Source organism: Eucyclogobius newberryi, unplaced genomic scaffold (genome assembly GCF_026437365.1).
Source record: "Eucyclogobius newberryi isolate DKJ021-1_F unplaced genomic scaffold, fEucNew1.0.hap1 SCAF_21, whole genome shotgun sequence".
Lineage (NCBI taxonomy): Eukaryota > Metazoa > Chordata > Actinopteri > Gobiiformes > Gobiidae > Eucyclogobius > Eucyclogobius newberryi.
In genome coordinates, this window is record NW_027315846.1 from 13,533,094 (window position 1) to 13,556,957 (window position 23,864).

The following is a 23,864-nucleotide window of genomic DNA, read 5'->3' on the forward strand; positions in this document are numbered from 1 at the left end:
TCAGACTCCAAGAAATGTCAATGTCAGCATTGTTACTATTACAGCAACTACTACATTTGGCCATGATAAGCTATTATCTTTTCAAAGAATGTATTTTGTAGGGGGAAAAAATACTCAAAATGAACAATTCCATTATACAACTTTATATGTCTTTGGCTCTGACCTTGTCTGGTTTTCAGCGAGATGAAGTGTGCTTCATGGCGTGATCACATCACAACCCATAATTTCGACTCAATACATTACTCAACTGCTCAAGCACGTTTCTATCATTACATTAGCAGACATGGACTTTGGCTCAGGCGAAACCCAAATCGCAGAGATCAGCAAATAATTTGGGATGTTCAAAGTTTGAAAAAAAAAGAAAAGAAATCTGGCTGTCATTGTTCTGGATTTGAAATGGACATAATTTCAAGGAAGGAGCTGGATAAATTTGTTTATATTTCTGTCAGGCTGAACAATAACATGAGGAAAGTGAAACTCCAATTATAGTTTCCATTGGAGACAGCCACGCACTCGTCTCAAAATGTGCCAGGTCTAAACTTGACAATTTAAATGTTTTTGGAAGGAGTGGGGCTTAGATACTACTGAACGTCATCGTTTTATTCAGCTCATTACGAGGAGCTGCTTCTGTTCTCAAGTTCTTTCCATTACCAAAGTCTTCTGATAATGTGAACTTTGACATTTTGACATCTTTAAGTCACTTGTGGAAGTCGTGGAAGTCTGCTGCTGCTTCAATGGGAAAAGATGAACTTGTTGGATGATAGCAACTAAATAAAATTAGCAGTCTGTCAAATTGTCTGATGGCTGTGTTGGTGTTTCCCTACAATAGATAAATTACAGAATAGGGCAATGTTAATGACCTCTGTACTGGAACTGACATGTGCGTCTGCAATGTTAGAGTTATTATGAGTTATTACAAGTACAAACTGTTAATACAGCCAAAAAATACAGTTCAGTCTCACCGGGCATGATTCTACAACATTTTCATACAACCGTCAAATTTAACATAATCAATGTAGTCAGTAAAATCTGTATAAAACTGGCTGAATTTTGCCCCTTAAACATGCAACTGCAATTGTGGAAATTATGGCTGCATTATGGTAAAAACCACTGTCATAATGAGTAGGAAAGTTTACGAGATAATTTCACGCAACTTTCCCCAAAATGCTACAGTTGAAATCTATGGATGATAATGATATAATATTTATTTTGGGTAGCTGAGGCTTTTGTGGTTAAATAATCAAGCAGACATCTCAATTTCCTGACAAATGTGGTGTGATCTACTGACAAGCCACAGTAAAGAGCGGCTGAGGAAATAATACTACTTTAAAGTCATTAGAAATATCATATTCAAACACAAATGCCATAATTATGAATAATAGCAGTAATGATAAACTGCAATGTATCTGAAAACATATGGGATATTAAGACTGCGTGTTTCTAAATTATTTTTATTTTTTTTTAACTCAAATTTGATATTTGCCCTGAAATAAATCAAACGTTGCTGAGCTTATGAGTCCATAAAGAAGCTTGTTTAGCACTTTTGTTTTACATTGGCATAAAATAACCAATATCTTATGAAACATGAAGCCAATTCAGGAAAATTTAGACAAAGTTTTGAGAAGAAGTGAAAGTTAATCATTTATCCCTTTCAAAGCTCTTCCTGCTTCTGTTTAGCGTGCGGCTGGATTAAAGGATACTGATCTCGTTGTCGCGTTGTGTCAGCATCTCTTTTAACTTTGTAACTTCTGTCGCACACTGCTGACTCTCCTGAACGTCGCCCCTCCTCAGTGTTGCTTCTGGTACGACTTTCCCATCAGTCAGTGCGGCTCCTCTGCTTGTTTTTTCCAAGAACATCATCTAGACAAAAAAAACAAATGTATTGAACTAAAAACCACTGCTGTCCACTCAAAAATACAACCAGTAATATCTAAGGTCTTGAATGAAGTTGTTTCAGCTAAACAGAGTAATACATCCCTCTGCTTCCGAAGAGTGCACACGCTTTTTTGCTCGCTCCGCTTGCTATCGCTGCTTTCCTTATTTATTTTGCTTTTTAATCAGTTTTTGTCTTCCAAACATTTTTGCTTTAGACTTTTTCAAGTAAACCAAGGATTTTAAGAAAATTTTTCCAGTTTTAACGACATATCTGACGCCAGCGACATGTCCGGGAGAAGAAGGGAGAAAGACTGTGAACGCTGTCGGAAATATAAAAAAACAAGAAATTAATGAGCTGAAAACACGGATATTTGTTTTGGAATCTGAAAAAGTTCTTCACGATACCATTCCTGTGTCAACCGACGGTAAGAAGAGCACACTTTTTACAAGAAAAACTGCTACTTTCAACCTAAACCGCAGTGACTCTGTGTCGTTTCCAAAACTGTCTAAAAACCAGAAAGACCAGGCTGTTTCTTGGAACAAACTTGGAGCAAAGCCTAAACGATACAAAGATAACGTGAAGTCGCCTAAAATACAACTCACCAACAGATTTTTACCACTTTCAGAGATGGAATTAAATGAAAAAAGGAAAGATGACGTGGCCAAAATACAGCAAGGAGGAACTGTGCCAGGAGCCAAGGTCACGCAGATTGTTTTAGTTGGGGACGGCGCGATAAGTCACGTGACGCATGAAAAGATAAACACACATTCTTTTCCAAGCGCCACTGTTTCTGAGATAACGTCACTCCTTCCAAATATTATGGCTAAGCATGGAGGAGCTAAACAGCTGATTGTGCACGTGGGTGCAGTGGACATGCAGCGGGAACAGACTGAAGTTTTGAAAAAAGACTTCTTGAAGTTATTCGACGTGCTTGATAAAATGGAAATCAAAACATTCATAAGTGGACCTCTTCCAAACATCGACAGGAGGATAAACAAGTTTAGCCGGTCACATTAAAAATCAAACCAACCCGGGGCCCTATGTAAAAAGAGCCCCCCCTAGTGCTATTTCTGTAGTCACATCATCACAGAGATGGAAAAACAAAATGCGAGTCAGGCCCAATCTGAGAAATGTGATTCATATTCCCTGTGAAAAGATAAAGCCCAGTCTCACTGAAACTAGTCTGAAACTTGCTGTGCTAAATGTCAGATCCTTATGTAACAAATCTCTCTTAATTAATAATTTTATTTCTTCTTATAATCTTGATTTTATGTTTTTAACTGAAACATGGCTTGACAAAAACACAGGAAATGTAGTTCTGATAGAATCTGCTCCACCCAACTTTAAGTTTGAATCTGAAACACGAGAAAACAAAAAAGGGGGTGGAGTCTGTGCTGTCTTTAGAAATGAAATAATTACCCGCAGGTTGTCTTTTGGGGTGTTTTCATCATTTGAGTATGTATCCTTTAAAATGGAGCTCAAACGGTCTCCATCCATTCTCTTCATTGTTTTATACAAGCCTCCCCAGCACTGCCAAAGTTTTATTGATGATTTTACTGAGATGCTTTCAGTCGTATGCACAGACTTTGATGGTTTGGTCATTACAGGTGGTTTCAATGTGCATGTTGATAATATTTGTGACAGAAACGCTAAAGAGCTTGATGCTGTCCTTGAAACCTTCAGTCTTACTCAGCATGTGAGAGGCCCCACCCACAGCAAAGGACACACTCTAGATCTCATAATTACAAAGGGGGTAAATATTTCAAATGTCAATGTGATGGATGTTGCTCTGTCTGATCATTTCTGTGTCTTCTTTGACCTGTCTGTTTCTCCCAAACCACCGGTTGGTCCTGCAGTTGTTCAGAGGAGACACATAAGTGATGGCACAGGTGCACTGTTTATGGAAATGATACACTTTGAAAATGTCTCATGTTCTAATGTAAATGATTTGTTGAACTCTGTTACATCTAGTGTTTTGAATGTTCTGGACACCATCGCCCCTATGAAGGCTAAAATGGTTAAAAATAAGCAGAAGGCGCCGTGGAGAAATGATGATTCGGTCAGGGCACAGAAAAGGGAGTGCCGCAGGGCCGAACGGAAATGGCGCAAGTCAAAGCTCCAGGTTCAAAAAGAGATTTACAAAGAGAAGCTGAACATGTACAACCTAATCTTATGTAGAACTAGGGAAAGATATTTTTCTGAAATAATTGGAAGCTGCAGTAACAACTCGCGTGTCCTGTTTGCCACAGTAAACAGATTAACAAACCCTCCAGCTCAGCTGCCGTTAGAACTCATTTCCACATCCAAGTGTAATGAGTTTGCATTATTCTTTAATGACAAAGTTCAGGGCATTAAAAATGCTATAAATCCCACAATGCAAAAAATTACATTAAAACCACCAAGACACTTAGAGCTAACTCACTTTGCACCAGTAACTGACAAAACTGTCCATGAGATCATCACCAGTCTGAGTTCATCTACATGCTGCCTTGATGTGTTACCCACCAAATTTCTAAAGTCTGTGCTGAACAGTTTGTTAGCACCATTCACTCACATAGTTAACATGTCGCTTCAATCTGGAACATTCCCAATGTCTTTGAAAACTGCGGTCATAAAGCCTCTCCTAAAGAAGAGCAGTCTTGATGCCGCAGTACTGAGTAATTACCGGCCCATCTCTAATCTGCCATTTTGGGGCAAAGTCCTTGAAAAGGTTGTTTACCAACAGCTCACAGATTTCCTCTTAATAAACAACTCATTTGATGTTTTTCAGTCAGGTTTTAGACCTCATCACAGCACTGAGACTGCTCTTGTCAAGGTGACAAATGACATCCGCCTGAACACTGACACGGGCAAAGCCTCAGTCTTAATTCTGTTAGATCTGAGTGCTGCTTTTGACACTGTCGATCATGGGATCCTCTTACAGAGACTAGAGGACTGGGTGGGCATCACTGGCACTGCCCTAAACTGGTTAAGGTCCTATCATGAGGACAGGAAGTACTTTGTTGAAATTGGTAGCTGTGTCTCAGACCACATGACCCTGACCTGTGGAGTGCCCCAAGGGTCAGTCCTGGGTCCCCTTCTGTTCAACCTCTACATGCTGCCGTTAGGTCAGTTGATACGCAGTGAAAATGTATCCTATCACAATTATGCAGACGACACTCAGATCTATGTTTCACTATCGGCAGGTGACTATGGACCAGTAGATTCACTCTGCCACTGCATCCAACAGATCAGTTTGTGGATGCAAAACAACTTTCTCCAGCTGAACTCAGACAAGACTGAAATAATCGTTTTTGGCCCACAGAAACAAAGAGAAAGTGTTAGCGGTCACCTCCAGAGTCTCGCTCTAAAACCTACAAACCAAATTAGAAATCTGGGGGTAATAATGGACTCAGACTTGAACTTTAATAGCCACGTCAAATCAATAACATCAGCAGCTTTTTACCATCTAAAAAACATTGCCAAAATCAAAAATATAGTGTCAAAACCAGATTTAGAGAGACTTATCCACGCGTTTGTCTCCAGTAGATTAGACTACTGTAACGGCCTGCTCACTGGTCTCTCCAAACGAGTTGTAAAACAGCTGCAGTACATCCAGAACGCTGCTGCTCGGGTCCTGACTAGAACCAGGAAGTACGATCACATTAGTCCTGTTCTCAGGTCTCTGCACTGGCTCCCTGTGGCTCAGAGAAGAGACTTTAAAGCAGCTCTGCTTGTGTACAAGTCTCTCCATGGCCTAGCACCAAAGTACATCTTGGATATGTTAGTGCCATATGACCCATCTCGGACTCTGAGGACCTCAGGGACCGGCCTCCTGCTGGTGCCCAGAGTCAGGACAAAACATGGGGAATCTGCATTTCAGTTTTATGCAGCTAAAATCTGGAACAGTCTTCCTGAAGATGTGAGACAGGCTTCTACTCTGACAATGTTCAAATCTAAGCTAAAAACAGTTTTGTTTACCTGCGCATATGACTGAAAGGATTTTTTCTTTGCACTCTTCTCTTTTGTTTGTGATTTTATTAGTTTAGAAAATCAGTTGGATTGATAATTTTTAATTTAGTTAATCTTATTGTATTTCTGTAATTTCTTTGTGATTTGAATGCATTTTTCCTGCTGTGTGAAGCACTTTGAATTGCCTTGTGTATGAAATGTGCTCTACAAATAAACTTGCCTTGCCTTGCCTTACATAAGGAATACAGTTTGCAAACAGTAGAATGAAGGACCAAAATATAAAACAGACGTGGATTCCTGCAGAGCCAGTGAAGTGTGACTGGGTTGATGCTGAAGGGAATGTAAACTGAACAGGAGATAGAGCTGGCAGGTCTTAACAAACTCAAGAAAGGATAAACAAAGGGATTTGAAACATCCTTCTGTTGGCTGCTCCACTTCTGACCAAATAATAGCTCAACAATGGCATACGATATTGTATTCCTTATAAACATTTAGTAGAAGGGGGATTGTTTGCAGCTGCATGTTTTATTTCATTGTATTGTTATACCATATTACGATATTTTAGAAGTAAATACGGTACCAAACACACAGATGGCTTAGGCTAATTCTTTGTTCCAAAAAAAAAGTCCGGGGACAATATATAACTTTACATTATGTATATTTTTAAATTAGAATCAGAATCAGAAGCGGTTTATTGCCATTGTCAATGAACAGAATTCACAAACAATTCAATGATTTCTCTAAGTGATGTACCGTATGTATTACAATATAATCTTGTGTTAATATCCCTGTGTGTGAGTTCTGAAGCTGACATGCAAACTTGACAACAACAGCAAGTCAACATTACACTTTGTCCCTAATTAAATGGCAAATAACTCAAACATTTCTATGTCTAGACAATCTGGCTGTGGGAAAATCACCAGTGCTGGATACAAGTGGGAATAATTAAAACTCAATGTATGCCATTATGTTACATTTATGGTAGACTTGGGGATAGAGTTATGATAATTGGCTTTTTACACATATGTACGAGTGAACAATGTGTGACCATAGAAAAGCAAAAAATAGATATAATAATAATATTGTCTTTAACAGTATCTTTAAAAAAAATACTTGTTATTTTATACATTTTAATTCATGTCAATATAAATTAATTTGAATGAAATAAATCTGACAATGAGGTAAGAAGGGTTTTTTTTCGTGAGTGAATATTTAAAACAGAATACATACATACTTAAGACCTAGGAATAAGTCTAAACCGGTCTACCACTACATATACATTTCCACTTGATGGTCAGTTGGTGGAGCTGAGAAGTGACATGGTCAGCTGGAGATCATAACCTGACATACTAAGTTTACCTTAAGATGAGAAAAGCAGTGTTGAATCTTTCTCATATCTGGCCCCAAATTTAGAGTCACCTCAGGATCAGGGTCGTCCAAAAAGGTCTTGAGTGATTCTTCTAACCTGCACACAGGCAAAATATTGATATTTCCTATTCAACACTCACAGACAAAGCGGTCAGTCTAAACTATATATGAGGTCAATTTTCCAAATATTGCTTTTTTATTCTCATGAAGCAGCTCGCAGTGAAACTCAAGAACCAAACCGAAAGATTCAAGTAAGCAGAACAATGAGCGCTCTTAATTTTCCGCTGCTATCATACTGTTGTGTAGTGTAGACCCTGCACAGTTTAGACAAAGAGGGACCTAAAACAAACAAACCAGTCTTCTTACCAGGTCTTGGGAGGCATTAGTGGTTTCAGAGATATTTGACAGTGGAGCGACTCTTTTCAACACCACAGACAATCTTTGAAGAGAATTCATAAATATTTTCAATAGCGAGCAAGTTAATTTTGCCCTCACATCTGTGATATTAAACATCAAATACATAATAAAATAGAATCATGTTTGGGTTTCTAAATTGTAAGTAACAAACTGTTTAACAATTTTGGCAATTCAAATAAAAACTTAATATAGTTTAAATGTTTTTGCAAAGATTTCGGGCTAATTATTCAGACTGTTAAGTTAACAAAAATGACAAATCATGTGGCTCTATAAATGAGGCTGAAAATAAGAGGGAACTGGCTACATAACGTCAGGACATCCAGTAAGTGTGGTTGCAAACGACACCATTCATGTTTTATTTGTCCGCAAACTGGGCAAACGGGGGGTGATCCCAGGGGGAATAATGAGATGCCAGCTGAGGTGGCCAATACGCAATAAATATATCAGCGGTGAAGAGAGGCCTTTGCCACGTTGTCTGGCCTGAAGTCTGGTGTTGATGAAATAGAACAACAGAAACACGACAGCCTGGAAAACTAATAGATCTGGTAAAGCCTCAGTGAAGGAGGTTAACACGTCCCACTGATGCATGGTCGAAAGTCATCCAAGCACATTCAGAAACCTTAAATAGTTATGATGCATGAAAAAAATTGGCTTAAGATTCTTGGTGTTGAGTGTTACAGTTACAAATTAGTGTCCCAAAAAAGGCTGTCAGCACGCTCTCGTAATAATGTTAGGACTTTCTCCAAACCAAAAAGGATAAATACTCCCTTTTTAATGTCCTGAGATGACTGGCTGAGGTCAAAGCAGTTTTTCTACAAATACAGTACAACCAGTTATAATGTGGCTGCTGCCCTGCTGGGAGCGTCTATAAAAGAATGTTATGTCTTGACAGTGTTTGCGTCCTTTGTGTTAAGACAATGGGATCGTTACATACTTATGAATCTCATCCCCTGTGAGCTGGTCCTCTCTCTGTATCCCTGTTATCATGGACAACTCCTCCTTCAGAGACTGGATCTCCTTCTTCAGCCGAGTTATCAGCTGCAAAAAAAAAAAACAATTTAGTTTAATCAGTGTAGTTCTTTAGTACAAAACACTGTTAGTGTGCTAGATGAAGATCAGTTTGAGCATAGAATATACAAAACTAAACTAAGATGCAGAGTCAAATAAAAACAGAATGCCGTCTTTTTAATACAAATGTACATAAACAGCATGTGATGTGGTTGTATAAGCTGAAGATTGCAGCATCAGCAGTATATTTGCTGATCAATGGATGTAGACAAAGTATTTCCAGACAAGGTTTCTCCAGTTTGAAAGAACCATACATAAAAGAAATTGCAGCAAAAAAAAAAAAAATGCATCTAGCATGTCTTCACTTCTCACTGTCAGCATGTATTTGGTTGTGACTTCAGCTAATACAATAAAGACTGTCAGTAAACACTGTCTGGATTTGGTTACTGTATGTATGAAAACAGCTCAATGCAGTTTCCTAAAAACTACAGTTAAAGGCAAACTGACTGGTTTAACGCAAACACAACACTGGGCTGCGATTGTCCGGCGATACTGGTGGCACACAGATGCCAGGGAGACAACTGTCTGCGTGAGCCAAGCCAGGGTCAAAGGTCAGACTTAGCGTTGCTCCACCACTTTTAGCAAACACATTGACGGAAATGTCAAAATGCCTATATTTTGCTGTCTTCTTGGTATTGTAACATCCAACTGAGCACTAGAAAAATATTACCACTGACACTTGCATATGTATTTTTGAATATCATAGTAGACATGCCTAAAAAGAGCCACTCCCAATGGCAAAGGCCATTGTTCTGATGTAACACTCCAGCTGCATGCAAGACTGACCGCTTCTTGTTGGTCAGCCCAATTGGTTAAAGACTATTTTTGAAGCCAAATCCCACACTGGCATCGCAGCGGCAAGCCATCATGAACAAAAAAGACCAAGCAAAGTGATGATTCATGCAATTCTTCAAAATATAACCCAGCTTAAGTCTAAAACGGTGAATAATGAATGCAATCACTTGAAGAAAAATGTGAGGCCTAATGTATTGCATTAGCATTAGCAATTTCCACAAAGCAATACATATAATCATATTATGCCACATTTTACATCTTATCAGAAGTTTAATGACCCATCTTCATAAGATGTATATGTATATGTATATGTACAAGGACGGTCAAGGTCAAGTATCCATCTACATTAGTCTTCTGCATTGTAACTTCATCCTGCCCATGGATTACAGGTGGAAACTAGCATTTTTCTATAACCTGGTTTCTGTCCCTGTTGAAATAAAAATATTCCATAAAATGGGCTTCCACAAGGCGGTGTACTTTCTCCCCTGCTTTCCTTATTGGGCTCATCTTGGATGGCAATGAGTCTGCCTACAGGAGGGAAGTGGACCAGCTGGTATCTACAGTGAGCTAACTGCATAACATCTTTAACTTATTTGTTAACACCATGATATCTTTCCCCCGTGTGCAAAAATCACACAGTTATCTTCAGGCATTACTATTAAGTAACCACAGTTTGCACCTAAAATGCCTAGAAATGAGGTTACCGGAATATGTCCTTTACAGACATGGTGGCATCATGGGGCCCCTTTATGATGGAAGGAGATACATGTGGTTTTTCCACTACACCCAACTATGATCTGTGGAGTAGTCCCCCAATTGAATGAGAACATATGCGCTGTGGGACAAGTGTGGTAAGACATTGGTGCCTGAGTTTTAGTCCTCACACTGTCGTAAAACACATTAAACTTCATGATTACTTTATATTAGGAAGTATATATTCTGAATGAAAGTTTAGATATTATATAAGCGACAGATATTATATACTGTATAAGCGACAGACATTTACTTAATGTACTAAAATATATCTTTGACAAATGACTTTGACACTAAATGTTCCAGCAATTACTTTCAAAAGTAATTTGCAACAAAAAAAGTGGCATTTTCTTAATCTGATAACTTTACGACGGGGTTGTCACTCACCCAGGCAGAGATTTGGAGAGATTAACCAGCAAACTAAATGCAGCATGTTTCATGTTTCAACACCAGAAGATTGCCCATGAAGTTCTTTGGACTTGCCTAAAACTATAAGAGAGCCGGACCCGAGAGCAGCCAGACACCATCACAATTACCGGGCTCGCCGCAGACTCTCTTAAAAATACCTCCGGAGAGTTTGGAAGTAGCCAGTCAAGCAGCAGTAGCAGTAATACAGTAGCAGTTGATCCCTTGGCAGATCTGGGTGGGAGGCCAGGAAGTGGATGAATCATGATAACACAGTATATGCCCCAATGTGATTCTGGGTTCTGACAGTTCTAACATACTGAAAATGTTCACTTCTACTTTCATTCATTACGTATAAACCGTTGTCCATGTATACGTGCAAATTGTGGTCATTGCATGTGCCTGGTAAAACAGTGTACACATCTGTCCGCAGCTGGAAGCATTTTCAAGAGGCTTTGGAGAGTTGGGATAAAACATGTCAGAGGATTGTAAACAGAGGAGTGAATGCAAACATGGCCAGTGCACAACCAAAACACAGCCACACACGCACATTCACGTGTCGACTCTGGAGAGCAGCGCATTTATGCATGGACACGGAGAGTGGAAAGACTCTTGCTGTCTGAAACCTGAAGACAACACTTCAAAAATGTGGTGAATTCAAATTAAGTTACATGTAGCGGTGTGGATCATCTGGGGGTTTGGAAGCTCTGAACAGGATCTGGCAGTGGAAGGGCATCTGTACACTGTCATGATTGTATGGTGTGTCTCAGTGGCCCACAAACAAGTGTGTTCTCACCAGAGCAGGATCCAGTTCTTCATTTAATACGGCTTCATTTTTTATGAGCGCAACACGTTGTGCAAATCGGCAAGTGGAGATGGACTCCTAATGAGAGAGGAATCAGTCATTTTTGATGATCATGTTTTTGTGAAGTATTATGGATTGCAAAATGTACATCAATGTTTCTCTTGTCCACTGCCATAGTGGCAATCATTGTGGTCATGCAGTTTCCCCCAAGACTGTCCCTCAGCACAGATGTCAACATTGAGTTCCTATAGGGAATATGTGATCGGTTCTTCTCTGATAAAGCTATGATAACCTGTAATAAGAAAAAGCAATAAAAAATATATGAAATGTGTTGTTTGTACATTACAATACAAGCTGGTACAGACCTGTTCTAAGTAGTGCAGGGACAGGTTGATATACTTGGCTTCAGTGAGAAGCTGTCCATTTAAGCCGGTCTTATTAACGCGATCTGATCCAGCCAGATCCACCAGGTGGAGCTTGGAGCGGCGCACAGTGGCTGAGCCTGGCTCTCGTCTGCACAGGTGCACGGTGAAAATACAGTGTGAGCGTGTAGAGGCCTGGTTCATGGGCGTCTAAACACGAAAACACAACAGTCGTTAAAGTGGATGATGGAAATACTAATGATATAAATGAGATCTTTTAATCCACTTGAACCTTGTACAGAGAAAAAGATCATCAGCAAACCTTTCATATTTAAAAAAACAAACATAGGCACTTTGATTTTCCTGCTCCTGTGAGTATGAAGCACAGAAGTGAGGTTGAAACCACATCGAGATTGATGGAAATGAGTCAGTCTGAACAAACAATCAGAATCAAGTTGGATGGGTTCTTCATTGTTCTTTGTTTAATTTTCTTGGGTTTCAGCTTCCTGTTAACTGCAACATTTTGAGAACTTTCCCCCATTCAACAAGATGTAATATTTGATTTCAAATTGTTAATCCTTTTGGCAACTGTCTTAATTTCTCATCATTCTGAAACCAATGGATGTAAGATGTCGGATGTCCAAAGGAGCAGAGGCAGTGGTGTAATGTCTGTGCACGTTCATGATCACAAAGGGTTGTTTTTACTGTACTTCAGGACTCTCTGGACTCACAGTCCTCTGGCTCTAAATTGACCGCATGTTGATCCTACATGCACCACATGCTGACCACACACAGTGCTCCGAGAGGACAATCACATCCCTCACAGTGGACGGATTACTGAATCAAGTTTTAAGCAGAACATTTCCATTTGGAAATATGTTATGAAGATTAATTGAGTCAATTGAGTTGAATATTGAATAGAAATACATTTTGAGGATGAAAGGTGTATTGTAGTGAATAAGAAGAGGCACATAGCTAGTATTAGTCCTTTTGAAAAGCCTTACCTCTGCAATAATCCGGTTTGTGTCCCCCAGAAAGAGCAGATTCAAGGCTTCTTCCTCATTGGCAGACTGGAGCATCGACAAGTTTTTTAGATGAACATTCTGCTCTGTATCTTCCTGGATTGAAACTTTTCTAAAAAACAACAACAACAAAGACATTGACATTAATTGACACGCTCATCAACAATCTTTGAGTCTTAGTTGACATGGGTAAAAATACAATCATTTTTGCACCTTGATAACAAATAAGGCCCAAAAACATTGATTGTCTGGTATTGCATAATGACATGAAAGGTTTGTTTTGAAACGACATGTCTGTAACAGCGGAGTAAAGTCAAAAACACTTACAGACATGAAGTTACTTGTAGAGATTTTCTGTTATCTAGGTCCAAAAGTTATGTTGTAATTGATTTAATTGGATTCTTGTCCCTATATGTAAATTAAACCTGGCAAAAGGACTACGCTTCAAGACTCAGCAAGTGAGCCCACGGCATGGTTGTGACACTGACGAAGGCTCCTGTCTATCCTCAGAAGACTGATTTGTGTCTATATAAACCTTGAAGTCATATTTTTTTTTAAAAAGGGGGAAACCACACAAAATCATTACGATTAGGTTTGAGTACTGACGGTAAGTCTTCTAATCGAGACATGTCTGGTCGAGATTTCAGGAGGTCATAACCAGAATCATTATAGATCTCCAAGTAAGAGACATGGGTTGTGTACACCATACTGCTTTCCTGCAAAGAATAGTAATACAAAGAACGTTAAAAGTACTGCTGTCAACAAGAAGACATTGTCAAAGCAGCGATATCACTGATCTGACCTGGCTGAAACATTCGTACAGATAAGACAGAGTACGGGGAATGACACCACGATCACCATATTGCTCTGCCCCTCCTGTTATGGTGAAGGTCTTTCCACTGCCCGTTTGGCCATAGGCAAAGATTGTGCCATTGTAACCAGCCAGAACACTGCAGACAGAAGACACTTTATGTTAGCTGTTAAACAACTTGACTATGTATGTACATATTATTATTATCATGCTAAGTAAATGCCAATGATCATAACAAGTAATGACTAGCAAAGTGCAAACCCTTCTTTCTCATTTCAGCACTAGCTCGTAGCCCACTATAATATCACCATCAGTTGAATTGGGTGCCAAGGCCGTCTGACATGTCCCAAAGCAGTCAATGTTCAGCAGTTTGACAGAATTGAACCTGACACCATGAACCCACAAGAAAACATCAGAGTGAGTGGAGCTGCTGTGGCGGCAGACATCTGCCGGTGAAAGAATGTCTCTGAGCAGGAGTGAAGGAACGGGCCCAAACCCGTTTGACCAGGCACCACTTGGTAAGTTTGGTTTGGCACTGTCACATGGGAACAGGCCTGGCCTTGAGTTTCGGTATCTACTTAAAAGAAATCGCAAATGAACGAAAACGGTGCTCCTTGTAAAACTTACTTTAGCCTATATTTTTTCTGCAAAGAGAGAAAGATATGAGGAATTGTTGTATTGTATTGTTATATGAACTGTAATATTGGGTTCAGTTATCCTTTATAGATTTTTTTTTTTAATGTAATTACCATTTATTTTGCAAGGTTTGGTATCCCAGTAATTCCTTCCCAACACAAATAGAAACATGGAAAAATAGCCCGAGAGAATAGAAAGCAGTGTTCAGCTGGATGGTTGGTGAGTGGGACTTGGTCATAGTGTGTTTTTAAATGCTAAATGAGTCAGACTGGCAAAGGGCAAATATTAGGACACAGAGTTCAGTGTTTAGTTTAATGTCAGTGCTAATGTTGTGGCCAGAGCCTAGCCACTGAGATCTGGGCGTACCCAGCCACTTTTCCTGGAGTTCAAATACAGTACTTTTCATAAGCACTTCCTAAAAATCATAACTTTTCTATTTTATTGCTAAGGTTTTTTTTTAATTTTTTTGTCAAAGATTGTGTTTTATTGCATGTTTAATTGACATGTGTAAACTGTAATTACAGAGAAGATACTGTATGTTGAAGAGCTTTGCCAGTTCAATATTATTACGCTGGCTTTTCCTTTCCTGGAGCTATTAATGTTGGTTTGTTTTTGAACTACTGAGTTGGGATTGAAATGACGGGTTTGGGTTACACCACAGCACAGACAAGGACTGGTGTGCAAGTAAACGCGTTCATGCTTCTGGCTAAACTTAGGAGGTGCCAAGTCTGACAGGCTACCAATGAAAACAACAACCTGACCGTTACTGCGAGCTGATATGATGGGCCGTGTGTAGATGTGTGTGATTTAAATGAACAATAGATTACCTCAACAAACTGGTGCAGCTTTGAATGTTTTTGTTTTTAATCACTACCTTCATTACTGCACCTCTTGTTACTTGGATAATGTCACCACTCGCTATAGTTAAAAAAATTTAGCACACCACCAACTGGGTTTAAGTAGCTTATAGTGTGCAATCCCAGTAATTGCTTTTCACAATCTGACCCAACAGCTTTGTAACAAGACTTATGGTCACAAGTATTTTGGAATTCTTATTTTGGGCACGTTTCCAAAGGAAATCAGGCTTAAGAACAACCTCAGAGTAAAACTTTATGGAATCTAGAGCATTGGGTGCATATTTGGCACAGTAGCATAGAGTACTGAAAATATGTACTCAAGTAAAAGTACAGTTACATGGCTAAACATGCACTCAATTACAAGTGGTAAAAGTATAAAGTAAGTGTGAAAATATACTACTTATAGTACTAGTTATTTTTTTTCTCAATTTCGTAGCATTTTAGATCCATTTTTTATACAAAACAAAAGTATTAAATAAATGTGTTTGATTTAAATGTAAAGCGTCATACCTCCTGTGGGACTGTGAGACAACTGCAGACTATTACGACTTTTACTGTACTTAGTAACTCTTATTATTTTAAATGTAGCTAATTATAATTACAATTATACTCATTTACAAGAGTATGTGTGTGTGTGTGTGTGTGTGTGTGTGTGTCCTCAGTGTACGTCTGGCAGAAGCTCACAGTTGTGTAAGAGGAGATGCTATAACGTTTGCAATGTGTTATGACAGAAAGTGCTGGTAAAATTCTAAAACCCACCAAAACTCATATTGTTTTGTATTAACCAACAGAGAAAGAAACAGAGAAAAACAACATCATAGGTCATACGTATGAGTGGCCCTGTCACAGACTGTAACAGGCTTAAAGTTAGAAATACATGGTTTATTTTCTTATAACTCATCGTGATTTGTTGAACTCATCAGACAGTTACATAAGAAATGTCATGTTTTTACCTGTCTGCAACTGGTTTGGCAATGTTTTCAAATATGTCTTCTTGCTTGGCAATTTGGTCAAAAATCTTCTGAAATCTTCACATAAATAGAAAAATGTAAATGAAACCAAGTTATTGATACATTGCAGAAAACAAAATACAATAAAGCAATAAAAAAGGGGTAAGACATATTTTTGTAGTAGAGTTTTTTTTTTTAAACTTGAGGATTGTCATCAGTAGAAGGGCATGGGAGAAACTGAGCGCGCTATTATAAGACTGCGGTTTTGAAGTGCTTTACCGTGTCCATTCTAGCCTCGCTCTTTGGGGCTTGGAAGCAATGCATGAGCACAACCCAGAGGGTATAAAAAGGCTGCAACCTTCACCACCAGCATTTAGCAGATGTTTCCAAAGCAAAATAAGAACTGGACTGGTACATGATATTTTGTGCAAGTCATACTTTTCAGACAGTACCTAAACTTGTAGCTCTCTTTCTTATTGTTAATGAAGCCTTGTGCCAAATCCCTCGGAACAACAAACTCCAAAGAAGCACCGAGCTGATCGTCATCGTCCACAGAGTACGCCTAAAGGAGACAAGAAAGTATCTCAAATCACTGTTTCATCGTTCAAAAGCTGATTAATATTTGAATAAGATATTGCGTGATGCTCGTCTTACAAAGGAAGATGCAGCAATCACTGAATGACTTTTCTATCATATATTTATCCAGACCAATAAAAGGATTAGAGGTAAATAAATGCAATCTTATCCTTGTACTGTATTCTCATGAGCCTAATAAAATGTAGAATTTATTAACCCATACCTAAATATAATATATCTGCAAATTAACTGTGGGTGATCCTCATCTGATGAGGGCACCGGTCAGACATGTCCAGAGCCATAGAAGAACCTAAACCCTTGTTCCTGGACAGCAGAATAAACTAATACTGCTCTGTGCTTCAACAAATGTTCAATTACGAGTCCATGATGTTTCAGGAGTAAAAGATAAGACGTCTGTTATTAGATTGTTCATCTCTGTTGCCCATCTTGGACTAATCCTCTTCAAGTCTGACAGGCAGAATCACAATGTAGCCTTAAGGACAGAGTTACAGCTGTTTTCTTCATTTTAGAGGATGTACTTTGCCCACTGCCCAGTACCACGTGCACGTAAGTCAACTGTAACTTATCTCAATTGTGAGCTAACGTGAAGTTAAAGTTAGCTGACGTCAACTGCTAAACTAAAGCTAAGTCATTTACAAAAGTTCTGCGATGGGCGCACTTACCGCAGACGTTTTCTGAGCAGGTTTAATGCGAGCAAATATCTCAATCGTATGTTTAACCATTGTACATGTATATAGCTGATGTTGTACTTATCAGAAGTCTTTTGTTGGTAGTTTGTTTACTTTAATGCGTTACGTTAGCTAACACTGCGCTCCTTTGTGGTAGTCCTCGTGCCGCGCGTCAGGTTTGTTGTAGCTGGTTGCTAGGTAACGGTGGAAGGTGATCAGGGGCAGCAGAGGCTTTTCTTTCATCTTTCTGCATTGGTTTGTATTTAATAGCAGCAAAACAAGTAACACAATATGGGCATGGCACGTTGGACTGTCGTAGAATTTAAGTTTAATTTCTTTCTTTGTATTATTAAAGTTAACACTATCAACACTAATACTTCACAGGACTGAATGGGAACCAGGACAATAACAGTTATGTTGCTATAGTTTATGCATTAAAACCATTAATTTATGCACAACTATTGGGGATGTGGAACCTGAACCAGTGGCCTCTTCTATCATTTCAGGAGGTACATACATCCCCCCTGTTCATTGAAAAGGGGGAACATATGGTACCAGGGAACATATGGTGCCAGGGAACATAGGTACGCACCCGATCAGACGTCTGCACATCTTCTCTTGTTATGTCTTGTCATAATTTTCTTTTCAGAACTTGTTTTCCTAGCCATAATAAGGACAAAAGGTCAAGTCAAAGTTCAGTGATTCATTGTGGACGTATTGACTCAGGTTGTTTCAGTTTAGGCACTCCCTGCACTTTGCCATTGGCACTTTGTCACAATCTGAATAACAATGGCTCTACAGTTTTCATTCATGGAAAACAGACTTATAGTAGTGCTCATAGTTGACATTAAGCCCATATAGATTTTGGTTTACGTCTAACACATCAAACATGTTTAACAAATGTTCCACTAAAATCCATAGCACTTGGACAGCTTCTCTTTCATTCTAACTAGAGCGCTAGCTCCAACATGCTGTGTTTTAAAAAGAGGCCATAACATGTTCAAATGGGATGGGATCGTTAATGCTATGTGCATTGGGCTAGACCAAGACAAATATACTTTTAACCACTTGAAGCTGTGGATGTAAGCAGTGAGCATGAATGGTCTGGTTTATTTACATAAATTAAACTTTCTCTCTTTAATAATGCATTAGTCTTATATAGCAGTATTACTCTTCTATGTACACTTCTTTTTACGCTTCTTTTGTTGCCGCAGCTTGGCATAGACTGAAGCAAGCAAGGTTTCCATTCCGCACTATCGGCTTCTACGACCACCACCAATCACCCACACACCACATTCATAAAAGGTAAGGGAGTGAAGTCTCTTGCCCAAAGACACAACAACAGTTTTACATTAAAGCCATGGTGGTATTCCCAGCGGTCTCCCATCCAAGTTAATTACCATCGCAGGTAATGTCCACAGCCACGCGTCTCATATTTGAAGAGCAGGTTGCTTTGGTCCAGTCTCCTGTTTCAGTTTATGTGTGTCATGCTGTTTCTGGTATTCCACCTGAACTTTGTTTGTCCCCTTCATAGACATGACAGTGTGCTAATCTAGTGGCACAAGGAATGGTGTGCGGTTTCTAAAGTAGTATATAGATTAAAATGTTTTCTCTTAGTGCATTCTGTGGCACCACAAAAATACCTTTGTGTGGTGCCATGTTTTCCGTTATGGTTGTAGTGAGCTTAGGCGTATTGTGAATATTACAGTGAAATAATGGATGTAGTGGAGTGCTTGGTTCAAATGTGCAGATAATTATATGGAGCATTTGTACGTGGTCTGTGGTAATATCTTGTGTCGTCTCCTGTAACATTTCTCCCGCCTTCCAAAGACATGGATGTGCTAGCTGAATAGGTGACTCTACATATGCAGTACATATAGAGATTGGGGTAGTCGTCATAGAATTGTCAGTTAATTGTGGTATACCTCCTGATAAGCACTATAAATGCCAATTCCCTCATGCATCTGCGTCCTATTTACGAAGCTAAGATGCTGAACGGAGGACCTGCTTGTCAAATGGAAACTAAGATTCATAGACTTCCAGGGGTCGGACATGCCATCCCACATTCCTGCTGGTATCTCTGTGGGACACATATTAAGCAATGGACGTAACCCCTGCAGCAGAGGATGGTTTTGTGTGTCTGACATGTGGCTGAAGGGCTGTGATTAGGTGCTAACAGAGATGCATGGCTGAACACAAGCCACGTCTCCGGCAGCAGTCAACTTCAAAGAGATGATATTATGGAGCTTTCATTTGCAAAACGCACCCTTTCACAGCCATATTGACAGTTGTGGGTCAGTCAACTAAGAAGGAGTTTGTGATCAAAATGTAACTTAACAAATACAGTATGTCAATGCTCATTTCAGTCGTTGGATTGATCTAGTTGTATGTTTTGTACATCTAATGCTCAATTAAAAGTGTAACATATTGAGTAAGAAAAGAGATTGGAGGGCTTATGATTTTAAAATGATTCATCAGGCGCCAAGTGTTATGTCAGTGAAACAAGTATCCATAGTGGAAGAGATGTGGTGAAAAGCACATGCAGTAAAGACTGCCCGCGGGCTGGCGCAGGCTTGTTACAGAGCTGTGAAATCTTTTTTTTTAATTTCCTGTTTTGGTCCGAGTGTTGTCTTTAGTTTGGCTCGCATAACTGCGGCTTCACTCCCAAGAATTCCACCGACTGTACTGCAGGAACTGCTTGAATGAACGCAACCTCAAATTAAAAACACTTTTACTTTAACCCGAGAAGTCTGTTTTTTTCTTTCAAGCGTCCCAATGCATAAAATCTCAACTACTAGAAAAGAAAACACTGTCAACGACTACTGGTGATGTTCACTTGAATTCATCTATTGATACAAGTGCAAAACTAACAATTTCTCATGATATTACCGCTATTACAACTCAAACAGGAAAAATACTACTATACATCAGAACTAAAGGTCAAAGTAGGTGAAGTATTTTGTTACTATTCCCAAAAAACAACTCCTCCCAAGCACGAAAGCTAAAGTGACAAGTCATTTTTGGTACCTGACAGTAATGTACAGCTTGTTATGAATAATTTCCCATAAGTGGTTTTTAACATGTCCTTTCTCTTTCATTTTTTCCAGGTCATTTTGAGATCAGGTGACAGCAAGGAGTATGCAATGTCACACAATGGGACTGTCACAATGGATGATGATTACACATGCGGACAAGTGCAAGTATGTGTGCGTGGATACAGACTCCCACACACACATTTCACGCTTCGTTTGTTCTGAAAGGAGTAAGTTACAGTAAAGACTTAGCGATGAACATTTCAAAACTTGCAGAACCTTGAAGGCACAACGACTTGTAGCCAAGGAGAAAACCTGTTTTTTCAGTCATGTTTGCCAGGATTCGGCAGAGTTGGCCTGGCAACTAATCAAGGTGTGCTCTCTCAGTCAGTGTTGGGTGTGGGAGAAGAGAGTTAGATGGAAAATGGAAAACAGTTATTATTTTGCTTCACGTTTGAATGTTCTGTCTGGAGATGGGTGTGCTCAAACGCCACCACTAGCTCGTGTCGGGCCAGGCACCAGCTCGTTTTGGATTTATTTTGTATTTTAACTAATGCTTCAAAAAGGGATGTTTTTATGTATTTGTTCATGCCAACACCGTGCTTGCACCACTGCACGGAAAACGGCAGCGACAATAACAAAACTCGACAAAGAAAACATTCGTCATTATTACTGGCATGATACAAAAGGAACAGGAAGAAGGAAATCTAATAAGTCCTTCTCCTTTCACCAATCATTGAAATTGTATAAAGTTGAATAGTAAATCTTTTCCCCTCCTGTCACATATAACATTTTAGTGCTACAATTTAATAATTATTCACGATTATTGAGACCACAACCAAACAACAGTGAAATCTTTCTTTTCTTTCATTCCCTTTTGAAAAACTACTATTCCTCATGTTAGTAAACATCTTATGAAGTTGAACTTTTTGAATGACAGAATAAAATTAAAATGTGACCAAAAACAACCATATTTTTGCTATGGGTTCAATTAAAATGACTTAATTTTTCTTCTAAAATTGGATTATTACTGTAAACTGAATAATCCTGATTATTGATTAACTGAATAGTCTTGACATCCCTGTGCCAAACATAACATTTTATAATTATTCATAATATCCAATAAACTGCTTCTGTCACTACCAACATTAACACTTGTCTGTCTTATAACTCTTAGTAGTTCTTCTATCATAGCTTAACTAATTTTAGCACTACTTTATTCCTACTTTACTCACAAGTCTAGACATTTACTTGAGAAAAATTATAACTGATATTTGTGGACTTTTCCCGCATTCACAATATATACTATCTTGGTTTGAATTGTTAATTGCTATATTTTCATCCCTCTCAAACCCTCCACCATTGCTTGCTGGCCTGGGCCCTGCAGGAGCCAGTTTGGATAGTTTATTGACTGCAGTGGAATAACACTGCTTGCCGCTGCTTGTTCTCAGTAGACAGTTTGTGTTCTAATGTGGGAGTATTTTCCTTCTGTTGCTCTCTCATATGCATGCGTGGGTATTTACTGTAAATATGAAGATGATTTGTGTGTGCCCACAGAGCTGTAAACACAGTGCCCTCCTAATCAGACCCATACTGAAACATGTTGGTGTTCCTCTGGGTTAGCTCAGTCCTTATTACAGACTATGGGAGAAGATGATGCTATAGTTAAACCCGAGATGGCTTATTTGTTGGCAGATGTCAGGATGTGTATGTTGTTCCACTCCTGTCTGGCCACAGGGGCTTAGTGGGAGATTGCAACGATCTAATCAAAAAGACTTCGCAACGCATGCAACGATGGCCACGTTTTCTTATTGCCAAAGCATACAACAAATGGCTCAAACTGAAATATATAAATAAAATCATGTAAGTGACCATCCGTGTGCTGACGTAGTTGTTAGTTGTAAGTTTATGTAGCCACTGGTGTCTTGACTACTACACTTCATTGTGACAGTCTCATTGTGTGATATTGCATACTCCTTGCTGTCACCTGATCTCAAAATTACCTGGAAAAGATGACAGAGAAAGTTAAAAAACACTTATGGGAAATTATTCAAGCTGTACATTACTGTCAGGTACCAAAAATGACATGTCACTTTAGCTTTCGTGATCCATATTTAAAATCAATGTAATGCACACTTACAGTACATAAAATGTTCACGGGAAAGGTTAACAGTAAGCCGATTGCCGTGTGTGCAAAACGTTTTAGTTTTGAATTAAATTATGCTTGGAAAGTGGTGTTATTCTGGTCAAATAAGTGTTTTGGTTACTGTGGTAAAAGAGGCCGACCAAGCTGCGACTTACAGTACAGTATATGTTTGCATGTTCCCTGCTATTTTTGCTCTGTCGGACATGGAAAACAGTGTATGAACTGAAGACGTAAGGATTTTGCACCTCACAAGAACATCATTTATTATTTATGAATCTAAAGGGAAATATGAAAAATACATTTCAGGCATCACTGTTTTTAATATATATTTTTTGAGGTATATACTATTTTGTGGTATTTTTTATACATCTTAATACATGGTTAGGTCACCTACTGCAACTGTATAAGCAACTTGGTGTTGCAAGTGCCCTTATAATGGCACCATGTGACATAACTAGTTACAACCTAATTAAGATGTCTTCTCCTCCGCATATAACCATTTGCCTGTCGAAGGCCCTGGGCCGAAACGTTGCAATGTAAATAAAGTCACTGGTGCTGCAAGGAAGAGAGAGTTCTTCTTTATTAAGTTTGACAAAGCTGTGTGCTCTCCATCTCGTCCACCTGTTCCTATTTTTTTACACTTTATGAAAAAACATGATTCACAATTGATGATTCTCATCATGTAGTAGTGGTGTTCCATACTGTGAATGTGCAACACTCACTTTACATCATATTTGTAAAGAATTATTTGCTTGTATTTAATGTTTGATTAGAGATTATGTCAAGAACATGCAAACTTCACATAAAAACACTTCTTGCTGTAGCTGTAGACTTCTTGACTGTAATTTACTCACATTAAGACTTATCACAATAACACATTTTGAAGGGCGATATATATTGCTACATAAATATCCCAATGAAATTTAAACCACTTGATGTCAATAACAAAATAACCACAGTAAAACCACATTTTGTACTGTTTGGTATCATTAACGAGTCATGGATGTAAATGATTTGACTCACTACAGTTCAAATGTTAATGAAATACAAAAAAATAAAAAAAAACACTTCCCCACTAGTACAAACAAAATGTACCGGTACATGCAATAAATATCGGTCGCCAAGCTGTCATTTCCTGAACGATCGGTCCATATAGTAATTATTGTGACTTATGTAGAATATAAATACACTTTCTGTCTTATTTCAGTTATACCGGTAATCAGAAGCAGCTCAACCCAAAGTGCTGAATGTCTGTCCCGTCAGCAGTAGAAGGGCTGTGGCTATTTAAGTCTTGGGTTTTAGCTGCTCCACTGCCTCTCTCTGTGTGCGCTTTTTCTGGTCAGGA

At 38.9% G+C, this 23,864-nt stretch overlaps 1 protein-coding gene across 1 annotated transcript in view; it reads right to left on the reverse strand.

The window, feature by feature from the left end:
• Positions 1-17,472, reverse strand: part of kif6 (kinesin family member 6) — a 30,612-nt gene extending 13,140 nt beyond the window's left edge. The window contains exons 1-12 of the mRNA XM_072458288.1: positions 17,336-17,472; positions 16,529-16,638; positions 16,080-16,154; positions 13,625-13,772; positions 13,429-13,538; positions 12,805-12,934; positions 11,804-12,010; positions 11,587-11,730; positions 11,430-11,516; positions 8,547-8,650; positions 7,187-7,292; positions 1,701-1,860 (exon numbers count right to left, since the gene is read on the reverse strand). Coding sequence (XP_072314389.1) covers positions 1,701-1,860; positions 7,187-7,292; positions 8,547-8,650; positions 11,430-11,516; positions 11,587-11,730; positions 11,804-12,010; positions 12,805-12,934; positions 13,429-13,538; positions 13,625-13,772; positions 16,080-16,154; positions 16,529-16,638; positions 17,336-17,395 — 1,441 coding nt within the window. The 5' untranslated portion in view covers positions 17,396-17,472. The remainder of the gene's footprint in view (positions 1-1,700; positions 1,861-7,186; positions 7,293-8,546; positions 8,651-11,429; positions 11,517-11,586; positions 11,731-11,803; positions 12,011-12,804; positions 12,935-13,428; positions 13,539-13,624; positions 13,773-16,079; positions 16,155-16,528; positions 16,639-17,335) is intronic.
• Positions 17,473-23,864: the final 6,392 nt, after the last annotated feature.